The following is a 20338-nucleotide window of genomic DNA, read 5'->3' on the forward strand; positions in this document are numbered from 1 at the left end:
GTTGCTTCTTGTCCTCTCCTCAAAGGTTAAGGAAAACAATTTTTCACCCTGCTACTTGTAACAACCTTTTATGTACTTGAAAATTGTTATCATTCCTCCCCCTCTGCCCCATATTCAGTCTTCTCTTCTCCAGATTTAAACAAATTCATTTTTTTCAATCTTTCCTCATAGGTCATCTTTTCTAGACCTTTGATCATTTTTGTTGCTCTCCTCTGGACTTTCTCCAATTTGTCCACATCTTTCCTGAAATGTGGCACCCAGAACCGGACACAATACTCCAGCTGAGGCCTTATCAGTGCAGAGTAGAGTGGAAGAATTACTTCTTGTGTCTTGCTTATGGAATGATGTTCTGGGATGTATCAGGGGAGGGTGTTCTGATGATGACAATAATAGCTTATAACTATGTGATTGCACATGTATCAATAATGGGAGTTATCCATTCATATGAAGGGCAGAATGGACACCTATATTCATTTTCAGGTGACATTAACAAACAGAGCCAACTGTTTTAAAATGATACATGAAGAATTCCTTACCTGTCCGATAGACAAAATTGCCTTCAGTCTCCGATGATGATGGGGACACCAATTCCTCCTCAAATTCATTGGAACTAAATGAACCAGAATGATTCCTTTGTCTCGTTTTTTCCATCATGGCTGCATTAGTAGCCATGACATGTCTCAATGAGTCATTTAGATAACGATTCAATAAGCTACTTTTGTATTTGGGAGGTGAAACATAATCCTCATTGGCACTTGTCTCTGGTCTCACTCCTGTTTTTATCACCGAATTTTCAGTTTTAATCACAGTGTGGTGAACTGGTTTGTTATATCCCCCTTCATTTATATGGTTTCTTGGAGGATTTTCCCCATCTGAAGAAGAAAGATACATTATGGTTTATATAACATTTATAGAGTAGCCTTATCTGTGCATCTTTAAATACATATAACATGATTAAAGCTAGGCAAATAACATAACTAATGATTTCTCAATTAATTTCACTTTTTCCTGTTCACAAATTGTCCATAAGCAGATCATAATCTTCTCAAATGTTTTACCTATTCTAAATTATTTTCTGAACAATTTTAGAAATAATGCTTTGTCTGTAACTTTTATATGAACAGTGCATTCCATGCATTTGATATTTGAAATTTGAACAGTCAACTAAATCACATGGTATCTTTCAATACCCTGATCTGATTAGCTTAATTCTTAACATTGTGTTTGCTAAGAATTGTGAATTTGAAATTTATTTCCCATGAACACTCTGAAATATTTGCTTAAAATTTGCTCTTCAAACAATATTCCTGCAACTAAACTTTTATGGAAAGTGAACACAAAAAAAACACCCGTGCAGATGAAACAAATTCATTTAAAGGCAAACAAATATTTCCATAAATGTTTTGCAGCATTGGCTCATTTCTAATATGACTACAGTGGATAAATACATATATCATGTAACAAAATTATTGGAAAATTATTTACATGTATGATTATTATCAACATTCAGAAAACAAAAGTAGAGTGCCATATAAAAATTTTTCACAGCACTGCACTTTCATTTTGCTGAGGAGAGGAAATGTGAAGGAATTTTCCAAGGACTGCTTTTTCTTCTATGATCACACTACAAACCAAATCCTGCTGACCTTACTATGTGAGAAGTTCAGCTGAAGTTAATCAGACTACTTTTGTTAATAAAGTGACCAAGTGATTTGGCCCTAACAGCATATAATATCACATAAACAAAGGAACATTAAGGCCCTTTGATTTCAATTAGACTAACCATGTCCTTAAAGCTCATTTTTAAGTGTTTTGCTGTACTAGGACCTAAAGGAGTAGGTCTGTTATTTAATACCCAAAGAACCAAGCATTATTTTGTCTAATAATAACATACAGCAAGGACAAACAAACCTAATGTATGGCCAGATTCTCCCCCCCAGTTAAACTATATAATCCTATTAACTATAGTGGAGTTACTTGTGTACAGCTCCAAACAGAATTCGGCATGCTGCTCATGAAAAATAAAGCCTATGGCACTGAAAGCTTTTTGTGAAAGATCGGAATCCTTTCTGAAGAATCTGATATTTTCTAGTTTCACATAGAAACATGGAACAAAGTTAACATAAAAATATCAACAAACCTTCAGAACACGAATCATCACTGCTTACACTAAGTCTTTCAGCATTTCCTTGAACGTATTTGTTGTACAACTTTATTCGTAAAGCCCAGCTGAGATCTGGTTGCCGGACTGTATTCTTTAGGCGACGTCTTGCATTGGCAAACCAGTTTGATACCTACATAAAAACAAATGCAACGTTTTTCCTCAAAAAAATTACAAATCTAATCTGCTAATTGTTTTACAAGTTTCATGTATGCTTTGTGAAAATGACTGAAATGTATTCACATGTATCAAGGCCCGAGTGTGTGTTAAACTCAATTAATGAGACTGGAGAATTTTGCCTGAGACAGGAGTGCAGGATCAGGCCTTCAGTTGACAAATACTCTTTCTGAAGCATTAGCAAGCACTTGTTATTAATAATAGTCAGTTTTAATTCAACTCTTCCATAAAGTCCCTTTTATATTAACTTCAGCATCTTTGAAAAAAGATAATATACTGAAATTTTTAAAGGAACTCCAATATACTATTAGTTTTTTAAATTAAAGTAATGTTAGATCATCTACCAGTTGACATTGCAACATCTATTCTTAGACTATAAAGTATGTGTATAATAAAAGAGTAAAATATAAACCCTTTTCAATATGTTGACATAAATGACTAAATTCTGCCATTTGCTGTGCTGGCACATTATGATGGATGACAAGAAGGTAAAGGGAGCAGCATGTAGGGAACATACCATGTTTAGAGTCACTGTAGAAACCTAGACATTGATCTATAGATAATTATCCAAAACAATATTTTTCAAATAGTTAGATATGACAAAATGGACAAAAATTATTTAACACATGTGTTGTGCCTTCTGATATACACGGGCTCCAAGAAGTGAGACTAAAAAAGAGAGGGTTGCAATATTGTGTAGTACTTTGTGTGTTAATGAAGTGAAGAAGCATGTTACACATGCTATAGACTCTGACAAGTCACCTACATTGTGCAAACATTCCAGAAACGATCCCATGTATTTACAGTGACTTTGAATAGTAATGTTTGCAGTATTTGGGGAAATGCTGACTTTGATTCCACTTTCACTTAAATGAGTGTAAAACTGGAGAAACTTGATTGATATCAGTGAGCTACACTGGTGTAAGTAAAGAGATTCAAGCCACCTACATTCTATAAATTTGGAAATCTCAATAGAAACTAATCATGTAGAAGGACTTTAGAGTGCAGGTTACTTCTGCCAGGGTTAATTGTATTTTGATTGGCTCTCTTCAGAAAGGATGCAAAGCCGCATTACTTGAAAAGCAGAATGTGAGGGATCTCTGGATTGTCCACAAGGCCCCCCCTACGTTTGTGCTGTGAGAGTTCTAACACAGAGAGCTGTAAAAGAGGTGATTCACACTGATTTCAGCACGATACCATGGCCTATTACCTTGCAAAGCCAGCTAATGCATGTTCAATCACCTGTAGCCATGTAAAAAGAAAATGAGGACTTGTGGCACCTTAGAGACTAACACATTTATTTGAGCAGAAGCTTTCGTGAGCTACATCCGATGAAGTGAGCTGTAGCTCACGAACGCTTATGCTCAAATAAATGTGTTAGTCTCTAAGGTGCCACAAGTATTCCTTTCTTTTTGCGAATACAGACTAACACGGCTGCTACTCTGAAACCTGTCATTATGTAGCCATGTAGTAATTTTATCAGTAATCATAAGATAAAGGCTTAAGGAATGGATAGCAGAAATGCTAGAGACCTACAGGCCTAGACCTATAACAATAGCTTAAGCAGTTAGCATAAGTATAAGGTCTTACAACCTGATAGGAGTAACTACTGAATAAGTTAGCATAAGAAAGTAAACTAACAATGACCTTAAATCACAAGATGGCATAAGACTTTGTTTATTGTTTTGTAATAGTCACAAGTGTTTCGAACTGCTGGTAAGTGACCCAGAAGGCAGTTTGTATCAGATTCGAGTATTTTTGGAGGGAACATTATCAGATGCTCAGCTGCAGATAACCACAGTAATCCAATTGATGTATATGTTTATAAGCATTGCTTAATTAATATATTCACCTATAGGATAAGGGCACTCCAATATTATGAGGGGGAATAAGTTAAGATATAGTAAAGGAGGGAAGAGCTATGCATACATATACATGAGGACCATCAAGGGCTATAAAACATCTCGTCTCAGGTACACCCACTGGAGTTCTTCATCAGCATGCCAGACTCAGAATAAAATATGTCTCAACTTCTAGAGCTCTCCCCAAGTATATACCTGAGATGGTGTGAGCCATCTTGACAACATTATACATATTACATGACTTTATTTGTTAGGATTGGTTTACTTATTGGACTAATTATTTTAATAATAAAACTTTTATAGTTATAGAAAGTCTTCCCTGACTGGGAATGTTGTTGTCACTGCCATGGCCCATGGGGCTCCCAAAGCAGCAATTCTGATAATACTGAGCCTGATCTTGGGACAAGAACCTACCAAATTTCAGAGCACTAATTGGGGATTCTAAATTAATAACCTAGTCAATAACTAATCAACAGATCAGGCAACACACCAGATAGCAGCCTATTATCAGAAAGCTGCAGTGTGGATCGCAAAGATGGATTTGGCCTAGTTTTGTAATCCAGCTATTGCAGTAAAGTATATAAACAGCACATAAGTAGTTAGCTAATTATTTTGATCGCTAATCCATTTAAGGGTGATTATTGGGAAAATAAACACTACCTGCTTAATTACAACTACAATTTTCATCCAGCTTTCTACCTAGAACTTAGAAGAGACTCGTTAAGCCTGTCACTTTGATTTTACTTAAATCCTATTTTACATTAAACAGGGCTCCACAGCAACTAGTGTGAGCTCTGGATCAGCACTCTAATGCCACATTCATTGCTTTACAAACCCTGTTGTTTGCTGTGATGGGTTAGGAGACCAAAACTGTAGTTGGCAGAGAAGACTAAGTAATGTTTGTTCTGCTCCAAGGCTGCTTGTTTACATTCATCATACTGACACAGCAATCATTTTAGTAAACCAGAAGGGATGTATTGGAATCCATCCACCTTCTAATGCAGTTAACAAACTCATTCCAGACTGTTCAGATGAAACGTTGGTCACCTGACTGCCACAGGATTTAGTATAATTCTAGATTCATATGTGCAATAATAGAGACTGATTGATTTGGGGTCCAGTTGAATATTTTAACAGTTTGTGCAATGCCTAAGAAAACTGACCATTTTCTCAGCATCCCATGAGAAACATATTGTTATCAAGTCAGGCCTGCACAGATTACCATGGTGCTATTACAGTGCCACGTACAGAAATGGTGTGACTCTTGCATAAAAGCAATTAGATTTAACTAAAGTGATTTACCCTATCAATTTATTGAAAACCTGACAGCAAACACTGTGGATATGTTCTTTCCATGCCAACTTTAAACATTTTTCATATTAATATGAATGAACAGTATATTCATATTTTAAGCCTTCCGGTATGAGAGGGTGAAATAATAATATTCAACTATTAAGAAATAATCTTAATTCAGCATTTACAAAAGAGACTTTTCCCAAATGTGTAGTATTACAGATCCTGTCTCAGAAATACACTCCAGGTACTGACTCCCCCTTAGATGACTTTATACACAGATTCTGAACGGAACTACAAGACTGTTCACTAATGCTGAATGAAGATTAGGCCTATCCACCTAACAGTTCCTAAAATACTGTGGATGAAATCCTGGCCCTGTTAAAGTCAAAGAGAGTTTTGCCACTAACTTTAACTAGGGCAGGAATTCATCATATATCCGTATGTGTTCATTCAAATGTTGCATGTCAAGTGTCCCAACAAGTCTGTTATCCTATGGCCTATGTTATACAGGAGATCAAGCTAGGTAATCACAGTGGTTCCTTCTGAGTTTATAATCTATTAATCTGTCTGCACATGTCATTACCACTATTATTTAGGATTTATTTATAAAAGAAAGTACCCTAAACTAACAACACCCAAACACCCATTAAGATGGTTATGAATTATATTACTCTGTGTACATGAGGAATCTTAGCAAACAAAAAAAATAATGACTTGCTTACAAGGCACTGTGAGAAGAAATTTGTGTTAGAATCCAACCAATGATTAAGTATTGTTACTCCCTATTTATGCATAATAATAATAATAATCGTCATAGTATTAAAACAAGAGCCTTATGTGTAAACAAGAAAAAACAGGTGGATTTACCATAAATATATTTGTCAGTCTTCTAGAAATTCCCCAGAATGGTCAAAAGTATTTATGCAGGCACCCAAGAAATACTGACCCTTTGGCTTTACCGCTGAAAAAATTATTCTGATTTATTATGCTTTTCTACTCAAGAAGAGCCAAGGATTTAGAAGAGGGATAATAGCCAAATGATCCCTTTCGCCCAAATAAATTATGTCATAGATATGCTTGTGTAAACGGTAATATTATTAAATCCACAGCAGCACATGACCAGTATATTAATCTTGCTATGGCAAACAATTTCTTATTAAACAATAAAGCCATTCATATTTCCTTTTGGAAAGAATATGCAGTCATTTTTCTTTTTTATTTCACAAGAATATTTAAACTAAAATTTAAACTAAAATAAATCAAATGCTGTGGTAATAGTGCAAATGAAAACATAACATATTCATGGCAAATTAACAGAACAAATTGCTGGATTCCAAACTGGAGTCTAATCTGTGGGGTAAATTGTAAGACAGCTTTTAGAAGTACATTGCTTTCAGGTCTTCTGCCTTCGCAATTTTGGGAGTATAATGTTTTGAACTGCTCGCCAAATGCTGCAGTAACTTACACCCAGTGCAATCCTATTGACTTTACTGGGGTTGTTTAGGTATAAATCAGCACAGAATTTTGCCCAATGTGTTTATATTAGTGATTAGAAATAAAGGAGCTTCGTAATACCTTCCAAACCCTAGCTCTTCATACAAGTCTGCCTTTATTTTCTAAATTTCTAGGGTCCAGGAAATAGAACAAACCTCCTTTTAGTTTCACAGCACCAACAGACAAACAATTACTAAAATGATGGAAATTAATTAAAAAAAACCTGGGAGGCAGTGGAGGGAATTAAAATATCAGGACACTTGAAAATGGCCCAAAATCTGGCTAGAAAGATATCACCCTAATAATAACCCTCCCCTGCTTCATATGATCCTGCAGAAGCCCTATTGTGCAAATCCTGCATTTTGGAGGTTTGCATATTTGGAGAGAGTAGGCGAGATGTAGACTGGGCAAAGCCTGGGGACAGTCACTCTACTGTATTCAGCATCATTTGCCAGCCAATTGTAGAGGACATATATGCAGGAATGAATGCTGATTCTGTAAAGTTAAGTAGTAAGTTCATACAGGTTTATTCTCCATGCTTGCAAACACCATGTGTGGGAGCAGACAGGTGCAGGCAAGGAGACATTGGCAGCACAATTCCACCTGTAACTATTCTGGAGTCCAGAACATAGCATAGAGGGGCTAGACTTCAGTGCAGATGCATCTAAATGTATGAGAATTATTTATCATTCTTGGAATCTCTGCATGGTTGTTACAAGGTAATCATTCAGGAAAACAATACCACCCAATAAAACCAATTGGATGGTTCCCTGGATACACTGTTGGTGGAAACTCAAGGGTTTTCAAAGTACTGTTTGGCCTCCCATAGGATTGTCAATGCAGGGTGTGAACTAAGCCTGTCTGCAACTGAAGGTGAAACAGCTTCAGTAGATAATAAGCTTGAAAGACTAGTGAGAACATAACTACTGTGAACACTGGCTGATATTCTAGGTGATAACAAAGGATGCTGTAAAGCTCTGAGAAACTGAATTGATGAACTGGAAAAAAGCTAAGATGAAATGTAAGACTGTTTAGAAAATTTGAAGGAATGCAGTCAGGAGAAAACATTACATAATGGTTCCTGGCTCTTCTACATGTCTTGGCATTTGGATTACTAGATTAGAAGGGCACTTATACAACAGCCTGTTTGACATCTCTGGAATATGCAACTCTTGGAATGAGAAACAAAATTTTCAAACAGATACAAATATATGGCCCAGAATCTGCCCTTTGTTATACCTCTCTCAATTCAAAGTAACCCCACTGACTTCAGTGGAGTTATTTCAGATTTACACCAGTGTGTCTGAGATCACAACCTGGTTCTGCGTGTTTAATTCTCACGGTTCAACTATTTTGATCTGGATTCCAGTCTTGTTCTTTTTTGGCATTTGAAAAGCATATATGGGATACTGTTGTTTTATTCTTCCAGGCGCAGGAATTACTGTGGAAGCCAGACATATATATTTATCTCTCATACAGATGCTATGGTGCTTCTGGATTAAAAGAATACTACACCTGAATTATGGGAAAAACGGATGGAGTTTCTCTTTGATCTTGTGCTTCTGTAAATTAAGATAATAACTGATTTACATGATTCTTTAAAATGTGATTTTCACATAAAATGCCTAGGCCAAATTCAACCCCAGTGTAACTCTGGTGAAGTCAATGGCCAGGGATTAATTTAGCTCTATATTATTCTTTTACTCTGCATCCTACTTAGAATATAAATTCTGTGAAACAGGGGCCATGTCTCATTCCATGTTTGTACATCATCTATCACAAGAAGCCAGAGCCTGACTAGGGCTTGTGATTGCTACTATCATGTAAATATTAAATAATAACAATCCAATACAGTTTGCTTTATACAGTTAATCTGTGGCACTTCTAAAGAAAAACAGACAAACTTCTCTAATATATCAGCTATGAAATGATATTTTCTCCACACATGTATTCTGAAAATATTTTAAGTCTCATGTAAAAATATAGAAATGTTCTAAAGGTGCAGACCAATAATAGTCATATCAAGCTGTTGTAAGTTATAGCTAGTGCTATGTAATGATATTTAAAAAGTCAGAGTGATCCTTTCATACCTATTTTTAAAAATTCAGATAAGTTGTTTCAACTATATCTTCCAGTTATAAATGGCATTTTCCAGGATGTAAATATTATTTTGGTCAAAGCTATGTTGCATTCACTAGTGCATGCAGTTCACACACATACTAAAGAGGTACCCTCTTCCAAGTACAGTTCATAGTACAGTCTTCTTCGAGGGAACATGCAAACTAATATTGGATTCCTATCTCCTTCCTACTTTTCTAATATTTGATGGTATTTTCTACATGGATATAATCTGCTAAGTGGCACACAGTGGAGTACTGAGGTCCTGACCCTACAGAGACATACACACCTGCTTATCTTTATGCACCATGATGAGTAGTCTTACTACAGTCAAGAAAATCATTCATAGTGTATAAGTCTTTGCAGGATCGGAGCCTGAGATAGCACCACCCCACAGCTGATACCACGTAACGCCATCATCTAACAGATGGTGCCAGATGAAAAAAGAAAATATAAGGAAGTAAGATTTACAAATCCTTGGAAACCAATCCTATACTCCTTTCTCTTGACACAACCTTCACGAATTTCAGTAGGAGTTTTGCCCAGGTAAGTAAAACCAGATAGGCTTCCATATCTATCTAGATCTTATAAAGATAATTTGTATATACAGTCTTGTGAAAATGGGAAAGTCAGAATCATTAGATGCAGGTACCCTTTGTGTGTAACGGGTGTAATACGTAGTAGTAGTGATCTCTGTAGTTAGGACTGGATAGCTCTTTCCATTCTATCCCATTTTCATATGGGAAATGAACAGCTACTCATCACTTTCTGAAACATTTGGTTTTTGTGCTAAAATCTTCCATGCTTAGTCGCTGCCTTAAGATGATTTTTTAAAGACTAAGCAAAATTGCTTTCATGAATGAGATGATTTAAAAAGTATATCCCTTTCTCACAAAAAAGGAATCTCTTGCAACTTGTGTTTTAACAGTTCTACCATCAGACTGGATGAAGTTAGAAAGTGCAAGCGTGGTAGGGAAGTAGTCCTGTTTGAGAGGAAGTATTAATAGTTTGGTTCTGAATTAGTTAAACAAGTGCTTGGAGTCCTTGCCTCGTTCTTCGTTCCTGAGATCTCTCCTGCCCCCAGCTAGACCTTTCAAGGTGTGCCTGGGCTGAGCCACGGACTTTGCAAGAGACACTTGTCCAGTCACTAAGGTGAGCACTGGTGTTACAGAGGGGATAGCCAATTAGTTGCATAGTGAGGAGGGGGGGTTTCTTATTATATATTCCCATAGCATTCGGGAGAGAGATTCCATGCTATGGGCATTCTATTTCAAAAGGTGTTACGAGTATGTGACCGTTTGTTCAGTGCACAACATTCAAGAAACGCAAGCTGAGGTGGCACGTGCAAGCTGAACCCTGCCCCCGCGCGTGTACCGCGTGTGTACACCTTACAACGGGGTCTTTAATTAGGTGATTACTTCGCGTTTTCAAAGAGGCCAATATAAACCTCACCCAAACTGGAGTATTTAGTCACGCCTCCTTAACCGTCTCCTGGTGTCGCTTTGTGGGTGCCTGCTGCCTGTGTGTTAAACATTTCGGATACTGTACTGTCACACCCAGCCGGTGTCAGGACTTCAGCTCCCTGTCAGCGCCGGGGGGGGGATACGTGGCCCTACACTTACACCCCACGGACAGTGTCACACGAGGGAGGCTGGCGCCCGGCGGCTGTGCAAAGCCAGCGGGTGGATGCCGCCGGTCCCTGATTTTGGCTGCTTTCGCCGACAGTGCGCGGGGAGGGAGGCGCGGGGTTACCTGCACCAGGGTCATCTGGGAGCCGAGGGCCAGCAGGATCTTCTCGGTCTTGGTGGGGTAGGGGTTGTCGCGGTGCTTGTACAGCCACTGCTTGAGCGGCCGGGCCATGTCCTGCAGCGCCTGCCGCTTGTGCCGCACCTTGCCGCCGCTCTGCCGGGCCCTGCACGGAGAGAGAGCGGCCCGGCCGGTTAGTAACTCGCGGGGCGCCCTCCGCCAGCCTCCCTCCCTGCGCCCGGCTCCACAGCGATGGCTGCGGCCCAGGGGCCCCGGGGCCGGAGCTGGAGTTCACCGCCTGAGAGCGGAGGACACGGTGTGTGCACACGTGCGTATCGCACCGCACCACCGCACCACGCGATCTGTCGCTCTAGACACGTGTGTGTACACACGCCGCGCTATGCAGTACAACTAGCGACAGGGGCGGGTGCAGCTACAGAATCTATAAACCCACCCCCACGCGATGTCTTATTTGTGTGTGAACCTTAGCATACTGTACAGGTAAAGTACGTATGCCTTGTGGGGGTGTAACACACAGGGACCCATGCACACCACTGCACATGCATGCCATATATTTGCAGCAAAGGTCCTACAGCACATTCTGGCCAAACAAACAAGCAAAAAACCCCATTCCACTTCATCATGGTTTTCTAGCATGAGTGAAATTAATCCCAAAGAATGATGACAACACTACGTAACAATACTTATATTGACACCTAAAGAGTACTGTGTTCAGCAACCTCCCTGTCTGTGGATTAAGACATGGGGCCAATTGCCTACAAGAAAATACAAATTGCATTCTACTACACCCACTACTGTGCTCTCCATATTGCAGTGTGAATGTTTCCTCCACTTTGTCCGAAGAAACAACTTCTTAGATTTCCACGACGAAGCAGGAAAATTGTGGAAACGTTTCAGTGAGAAGCACAAGCAGAAGGCTGACCTTGGGACACTGAAGAGGGGAGGGAGGAATGTAAAACAGACAAAACAGAGATTGCAATAGAAAAATATTTAATGCCTGCCATAAAAACCCAATGTCCTCATAGAACATAAAAGAAAGGCGGTGGCAAAGGGCTACATATACCCGCGCTGAAGTATTAGATTGCTGAGTAACTTGAATCAACGACGTGTCTGGTATAAAATTAGCGTCCGTTATCAGGAGGTGTATGGTATTCGGCATCTGCAAATATTTTTGGTAGGTTTGTAATCGGCCTTTTCAGCAGGTTTGCGAGATCTAAGGAAGCCTCCGTCTTGAGCACATTTAGCGTTTGAAAATATTGCAGCACCCTTCCCTGCCTAGTTTACATCTTTTGTATCGCCACGAGAAATATGTTCTTCTGTACAACACTTTGGGAATGTACACTTAAAAATCTGGCTAATCTCACTGAGTTAATTTGCCAGTGATAGACAATCCATTCGCGCTACAACTTGAAGTGTTAAGCAGGTCCTGGTTCATTGGTGCACAAACCCTTGTTAAATCAAGAGGTCAGACAACCATCGTCTTGAAAACACACGTGTCATTTCCCAAATTTGCAGGCAAAAATCTCAAATTTGAAAACAACTAAAAGAGGAAAACGTGAAACTCTAGTTTAAAAGATTTAAAATGCTTAAGGAAATAAAGAGCAGAAACAATAAACTAAATTCAGAAGAACAAAAATACAATCGGATTAAAAATAGTCCAGGATATGTTCCCAATGAAATGCCTGCTACATCGTTAGCGGCTGCTACAGGGAGCAGGAAGAAATGTGATTTTGGTGTTGTAGTTCCAGACTTTGTCGGCAGGTGTCGCTGTCCGGCCTCGCCAGCTTTCTCCCATATTTTCCGGATTCTTTCGCCTGTTTCCCGGTCTTTTAAAATACTTTATTTAAAATCTATGTCTGAGTCGGCTGGTAATAACATTTTGATGAAACATAATCTCTGCCCTACCAACCAGCACTGCAGTTAGAAGTATGAGCTGATGCAATCTTTAAGGTGGAAATTCAGCAATAAAGCTCTTCAGCATTTTTCGTTTTCCTTATCTCTTTTAATGCCTTAATCCTTAATTTCTAAATTTAACCAAAGATTTATCACAACAACACTACAAAGTATATTTTATTAGACTTTTAAACTAACAAAACTTATTATTTCCCCTCCTCCCACACCACCTCCCTTTTCACCTGTTCCAGAACAAACATTAAACATCTGATGTTTTATCGCCAGGTGGATTTTTAGCACAGCTCTGTGTCTAATACCAATATTCCCGGTCTTTGAAGGGCTTTAATGAAAGCGTGATTATTTTAAAATCCTCTTGCAAACATTGTAACAAAACATAAAGTTCATTTTCTTTAGCTCAGCTAGTAAACTTAAAGCAAAAACAAATTTGTAGACAGTTTGATTTACACGGTAAGACTTTCTTAAGGCTCCATTTGCTAAAAAGATCTCAAGATAACACTTCCTAGAGCTCGTGTTTTATAGCTGCCCTATCTGGCTGATTTGATATAATGCCATGGAAAGAATCATTTATAGAGCGGCTTTCCTTCTTGCTGGTCTGTTATTGCGGAGTTAATATTTTAAAACAAACAGTATAAAGACTTATTTTACCCCTTTTTGTATTTGTATTTTTAAAAAGCAGGAGATAAGTAATCCAAAACAGAAGTACACACTTTCACACATTCCAGTAAAACAAGATTGATACTGCATTATCTGCTACAGGAATTTCCACTATCCATGGCTGTGGAATTGGAATCTCAAGAGATTAAGGTTTAAAAAACATATTCACAATCACCAGTCAAACAATCGTTTGACACCGCTAGATTCAACACACACCGCGCTTGCTTCGCTAGGTTCTGTTGTTATGTAGCGCTGCAAGAGTAACACAAATTACAGTGATCAGAATGAGGGCCATACCCTGTCCGCCTGTTCCGAAGACTGAGGTTGTCTTTAATTGAAGGGCTGTCGGGGATGTGGACTTCGGGGTGCTGTGGGCTGTCAATGACCCCCAGGTAAGGCCGGCTGTTACTTTCCCTTTCTTTGGCGTTTTCCTCAAAAAGCACTTGGCTGTTGAATTTGTTAAAGACTACGGTGTTCATGGTGGGGGGGAGGGCTGGTGGTCGGCTGCAATCTGCCTGGTTCTTCAGTTGCAGCAGACTCTGGTAAGTGGGAAACTTGCCGCTTGGATGTCCAGATGACTCGGTTTGTGCTGGAAAGAAGAAGCATCGGGTTACTCGAGGAAATCAGTCATATCACAGTAATTATTTAAACACGAGAAACATCAAGGCGAACTTGGCAGGGAAGGAGCTTTCTGCCGCTTGCTTTTGCTGCACACGGTTCACTACAGAGCTCCATGTCCAGTCTGAATTGTTGCCCAGGTTGTGAAGCTGCTCTTTGTGTGTGAGAGCCAGTGTGTGTGGTGGGTGTGTGCACAACTCCGTTCTATGTCCCTGATTCTCACTGGAATTCCTGCCCCATCATCTCTCCTCCTGCTGTCAAATCTCCCCCAGAGCCAGGGTTATCTAAAAGCCGTCGCCATCCGCGGGGCTCCCCAGGGTGTCGCAACAGCCTGGAGCTTCCCCTCTCCGCTCCCTCTCCCCCCAAAGCAATAAAAAGAATCACCCCTGTAAACTCAGGATGGTAAATATCTTACCGGGTATTTAGATTCAAAACACAGAGAATTAAAACATTGTTTTAATTCCCGTAAAGCCTGAAGGCTCGCTTTTATACAGAGGTTACTGGCGAGGGAGATCTACAGCGCAGGGCTCGTTGCTAACTAAGCTCCGGAGCCACAAAGTCATCTCTTGGGAGCTCGGCGGTGTGCCCCGCTATCTAGAGCTCACAAAGGCTGGATTGTGGGGCACTCCTTCCAGACAGGACCCGAGACCCTCAAAACGCAAGCGCAGCCCGGGGGACAGAGCGCTCGGATCGCCCGGCGCACGCAGTGCGGGAGCCTCACGCCGTGGGGACACGAGTGTTTCCCGATTCACGGTGTGAGCGTGGGCAGGGCACAGGCGATCCGCGTCCAGCGTCCGAGCCGGGCGGGGGGCGGGGCGAGGCTTTAGGCTCCGAGGAGATCAGGTGGAGGGGCAGCTGAAACCAGCATGGCCCGGGGAAGGCAGCAGGGGCGTGGCAGCCATAGGTGCTGGAGCTAGGGGTGCTGCTGCCGCACCGCCTGCCTTGAAGTGGTTGCCATTGTAGGCCTGGTTTGCAGTTTGGGTCAATGGCTCTGGGCACCCCCCACTCTACAAATTGTTCCAGCGCCCAGATGCCGTGCCCAGAGGAGAAGGGCGGGAAAGGGAACGGGTTACAAGCTTTGGTGTGTGGCCCAGTCTCTGGCTAATTACACCCCCCATCTGGCAGTAAGGTGAGCCTGGGCTATTTTTAAGAAGCGGGAAGAGCTGCGGCAGGTAGCGCCGCTGGACACCCTTTCCTTGCAACTCCCCAGGCTTATCCATTAGGCCGCGGTCCAGCCAGGCGGAGGGACTGGTCCACTTAGCGCCATGAACTCGAACGACACGTTCTCGGAGAAAGGCGATGGTTTTTCTTCTGGTGTCAAAGCCCGTTTGGCCGACCCCTGAGGCGATGGTAGGGAGAGTCCCGCGCGCCTTTGTGTTTGTTTTCAAAGCTGTCCCCTGCGCATTGACTTCCTCCGCGACCCTCTCACTGTACCGCTCTTGTTTTCCAAAAGAACAGCCCCCTTCCCGCTGCTGCCGCCCCCCCGCCCCCCGCCCCGGGAACCTGCAGCCCGGCCAGCCCGCCCTCGCCAGTTGCTCCCGAGGTTGCTGCGCAGGGAAATGTTTAAGTTACTGTACACAGAAATTAAAAGACGGCCACTGTCAATATTTGCAAGGATGCCATTCAGACATTATTTGGCTGCTGCGTGTGAAATATGACTAGATGTCTGAATCCACTGGCCTGGGACGTGCACACTGCTCTGAGTGTGTGTTTGCACACAGATACACGTATTACAATTACACCGCTTCGGAGTTGCCACAGCTCCTCCTTGCTTCTTCTTTAGGAGCCTTTGGATCCCCACCATTCAAACTGTCCTTTAAACGCGGTAAAAGGATCCATCATCTGTTCTACCCTCACAGGGTTCATTTACCCATGTGCTTATTTTGCCTGGTCCCACTATGAATCACATTTGCTTTCCTGTCCTAACCCCCAACAGAAAGCAAAGGCGTTTCCATGATCCAGCCGACGTGTTTTCAGACATCGAGGGAGCAAACAACACAACTGAATCTAACAAGCCAACTCTTCTGACACGGATTTTAAACACAAACTATTGGCCAGGGCCTCTTAACGGCACAAAATTACTTGCTAACATAATCCATTGATGCCCAAGGCACAGGTCCCAGGTGTACGTATCCAGCACAGCTAGGTCCCTCCCGAGTTACAACCGTATCCCGGGACACAAGGATTTTGCTTCACTTCCCCAATAGGACCCTGCTTGTGCACATTCCAGAGCAAGCTATCGTGCTGTTGTCAGTCCCATCAGACAACACACACACACACACACACACACACACACATGCATGACAACGCCGGAGAACCGAAACACGGGGAAACCACCCCCTCTCCCTCTCCAGCAGCCCGGGAGACGTGCTCGCGAGGGCAGCAGCCAGAAAGCCGGTTCAGCCGGGGATCCTGCTCACACGGCAGCTGAGCAGCGGGTCAGAGCCTGCTCCAAGCCAGGCTGCAGAGCCGCGCCTGGCCGCCAGCCTCCAGGCGGCGAGGAGACAATACCTGATGCGGGCGGGCCCGCGGAGTCCGCTCGGTGGGGAATAATCCAGCTGGGTCCCTACTCCCCTTCCCACTGTGACTCCCGCCGCATGTTTGCTACACACACCGCCCGAGCTCTGACCACACCGACCGCGGCAGCCGCTCCTCTTTATTTACCGAGCAGGCACGGCCAGGCCCCGGAACATGAATCCCGAAGCCTTCTCATGTTTCCTAGCTGCGGAGCTGAGCCTGCGAACATCCTCCCATTGCGCTATCCACCTTCCGGGGCCGTGCAGAGGGGAGGCTACGGGGCTCCGCGGCGATTCTCCTTGGCCTCAGGCTGCAGAGAGACCTGCCCGGCGGGAGCCTCCTGCGCCTTATTTTCTTCTGGTTTTGCTCCTAAAATCCCCGGAAAACCCGCCCTATCCCCCATTGCTTGCAAAGGAGCGAAGCCCCGCCGAGCTGCACGCCTGGCTCCCGGGCCCGGGGGACTTCTGGGGTCCTAGTTCTGTCAGCCCGTCCGGGGACAGGGTGTCTGTTGTGGGTCGGGCTCGGGCAGAGATTAAGCGGGGAAAGCCGGCACATTCATCCCAGCCTGTGCTTGCTACCATCCAAACACCTTCAACACACAAGGTAACCCAGCAAGGTTTACCTGGCTGATTGCTACGCGGGTGGAATCTGAACTCCTTCGGAGCAGAGGTGGGCAACCCTCCTACAACTGCCCGGGGCTGGTTAACCCGTTATTTTAGACCGACAGGCCGAGCAATAGCCAAGGAGACAGCCGCTTTCTTCCTCTGCTTCTGTCCGCACAGGAAATGTTTTGCAGCTCCAGCTGGCTAACAGCTGCCCTAATGAGTGACATCACTTTGTGTCACTGTGATGTCACACTGTAATGTACAGGTAGATAAGTCGTGCTACCTGCTTAACAAGTAATACAAGCACGTTAAAATGGCCGCAAAATGTGGATCGAAACCCTAATGTTAAGATTCATTAGATCGTTACGTATTCTTGGAGAATTGGTGGGGCAAGCGGGGTGGCCTTTCGCGAAGCAGAAACATTTAAGATATTCGAAGCAAAAAAATAAACAACTTGCCACTTTTTGAACAAAGTTTTTAAGGGCCGGTGTTTAAGGGCAGCTCTCAAAGTGCAAACTGCAGAGTTCAAACTCGGAGCTTTCCATCGTCCTTTTATTTTTGTTATCCTACACTTTTCCATCTTACCTTCCACTCTATGTTCGCATCAAGAGTAATGCATAATTAAAGACGCTGGGGGTTTTATGAATAGGAGGCATACTTTTAAAAAACGGAGCCTGTAAATTATATTCGACGGTACCTTTTAATCAGGGCAAACTGTTGCAGCCTTACTGAAAAGCATGCAACTCAGCGATTATTCACTGCCCCGGGTGAACTGTTTATGACGTGAAAGTATTATTATCATTGTATTACAGTTAAACAAAACTCCAGAGCGAAACACTAGATCAGGAAGGAAAAATGAAAAAAACTTCCGAAAGCTTTACTTTAGAGCAAGAGCTAGACAGAGCAAAATGAAAAGGCAATTTAGAAAGTGTTCATTTTCAAACATATTTTCCAGTTACTGCCTCATTTCCCCTTTATAACACCGCTTGAACTGTAAAAATAATCCCGCAGAATAACACGTGGAATTATTTACACTTGACGGTACATAATTAGGTTGTAATTCCATGGTGGTATTCTGTTACTAAACATAAATCACCAGGAGAAAGATTCTGACTGGTTTGCTAATGTCATCTGGGACCCCAAGGTAGAACTGTAGCCCGGAAATGGCATATAGAGTGAGAGCAGATCACCGAAATGGATTTATGGATTTCACTGTACTGTGCTGGCGTCTGAAAGTTTTAATTAAACATGGTAAAAAATATTTAAACATTCTGTGTGTTGGGAGGAAAGGCTATAGGCTTGACAATGATTTTTAAAGTCGTGACTACATGACTTTTGATAATACAAAGAATTATGATGCCCAATACAGTAATTCGATTTATGAATCTGGTAACATTTTTGTGGTTTCTTTCATACAGATGTCAATGCTAAAACGTTAACAATCCGTGCTCGTTTTATTCCCAAGGAGTAGACCCATTTATTTCAGGGGATCTGACATGGTTTACCAAATAATTATGCGATTCATCTATCAGTTGTTTAGTAATCACACTAATGTGATTGTCACAATTAACAAGTACATGTTCATAAACACGTGTGCCTGCATATTACATAATACTAAGAATAATGAATAATAATGTGGTTTGGATTTTAGGAAATCTCACTATCTTTGATCTGCTTTTGGAGGGGTTGCTTGTTTTCTCAATTTTTAAAAATGTAAATATGTTGTTAATCTTGCTAGTGAATCACTTTCTATTTTCAGGTCTGTACTAGAGGCATGTTGTGCACCTTACCTACTCATGTAAACTCACTGGAATATAGCTTTGTTATTTGATTTATGACTTATAATTATTCACTTGAACATGGTTTGCACATAAAAGGGGTGAAAGCTCAGCAAGAAGCAGGATTAGACTTTATAATAATCATATTTTTATTCTTTTTCTACAAACCTTGAATTTCATATAATAGCGAAATGAAAAACCAACAAAACCAATTTTGTAATGTAGCCTTTATCTACAAATGTCACCAAGGAGTAGGGTGACCAGACAGGAAATGTGAAAAATCGGGACAGGGAGTGGGGGGTAATAGGAGCCTATATAAGAAAAAGACCCAAAAATCAGGACTGTCCCTATAAAATCGGGACATCTGGTCACCCTTCCAAGGAGCTTTTGCCACACTTTAATTGTAAATAAAGTCTATGCACATTTGGTCCACTATTAAGAGCTGTAAAATAGAGATTTGGATAATACTGATACCTAGTTCATTCTGCAGGAGCTCCATAATGAAGTTGTGATAGGTTCTCAAGACTTCTTGTCCTGTATTATCATGGAGGTTATTAAATCAAAGTGAAGAGAAGCCCCACAAGTGACACTTTAATTCTACTTGTAACAAAGTTCTAAAACATTTTTAAAGCATGATTGTAAAACTAAGCAAAATATTTACTTCTAAGTTAAAGACTCACTTCCTTGTGTTTTGTAAAGATGCTGTTTTACTAAAGGCAAAATTCTTTCTAGTGGAATCATTTTTTCCATTAGTGCTTTCAAAAGAAATTCCTGTCATTTAGGCCACATCCCCAGTCATCAGCAAGTCTTCCAGAAACACACAGATGACAGAGTCAGGAGACTGAGTTCTGCTCTCCCAATTGGTCATATTAATCGATAGGTGGACAGCAGGTTAACAGAGAACAGCCTGTATGGCTGATAGCAATAAAAAATATATTTAAAAAATCAACATTTGGAAAGCGGTGCTGGAAAAATACCAACAGGCCCTGTAGGGAAAAGTCTGCCAAACAGTGTGAAGGAACTGCAGGAGCAGTTGGCACCAAAATACCTTACAAGCCTTTAAAGTAGTGAGATCTACCAAATAATCACATGTAAATTTCACATACACTCTCGCCCTCCATATTTTATTTCTTAGATCAAATTTGAAAAGCTTTAATGAAAACAAGATTTCTATTTTCAGAGCATAACATTTAGAATGTGATACAAAATGTAGGCTTTATGTTTTTAATTAAGGGTTACTTACCCAACACTGCATGGAACAGTAAGTCCATAGCTGTTAACTGGGCAGCAAGCTCACCACTCAGTTCACTCACACTTCAGAATGTCCACAGAGGGATGGCAACAGTGATATTCTGTCTCAGAAATTATAAAAGATTA

The 20338-nt window shown here is 41.5% G+C and overlaps 1 protein-coding gene across 5 annotated transcripts in view; it reads right to left on the bottom strand.

Moving 5' to 3' along the window:
- Positions 1-17380, bottom strand: part of MKX (mohawk homeobox) — a 56250-nt gene extending 38870 nt beyond the window's left edge. For 2 of the 5 annotated variants that reach the window (XM_074943409.1, XM_074943410.1), the window contains exons 1-5: positions 16726-16876; positions 13741-14032; positions 10861-11020; positions 2141-2294; positions 537-872 (exon numbers count right to left, since the gene is read on the bottom strand). In XM_074943409.1, coding sequence (XP_074799510.1) covers positions 537-872; positions 2141-2294; positions 10861-11020; positions 13741-14032; positions 16726-16807 — 1024 coding nt within the window. In that variant the 5' untranslated portion in view covers positions 16808-16876. Of the gene's footprint in view, positions 1-536; positions 873-2140; positions 2295-10860; positions 11021-13740; positions 14033-14476; positions 14853-16572; positions 16692-16725; positions 16877-17200 lie in introns of those variants that run through there. The other 3 variants (XM_074943414.1, XM_074943412.1, XM_074943413.1) reach the window with 3 other exon arrangements.
- Between the last annotated feature and the right edge of the window lie 2958 nt (positions 17381-20338).

This window comes from Natator depressus, chromosome 2, assembly GCF_965152275.1.
Source record: "Natator depressus isolate rNatDep1 chromosome 2, rNatDep2.hap1, whole genome shotgun sequence".
NCBI classification, from domain to species: domain Eukaryota; kingdom Metazoa; phylum Chordata; order Testudines; family Cheloniidae; genus Natator; species Natator depressus.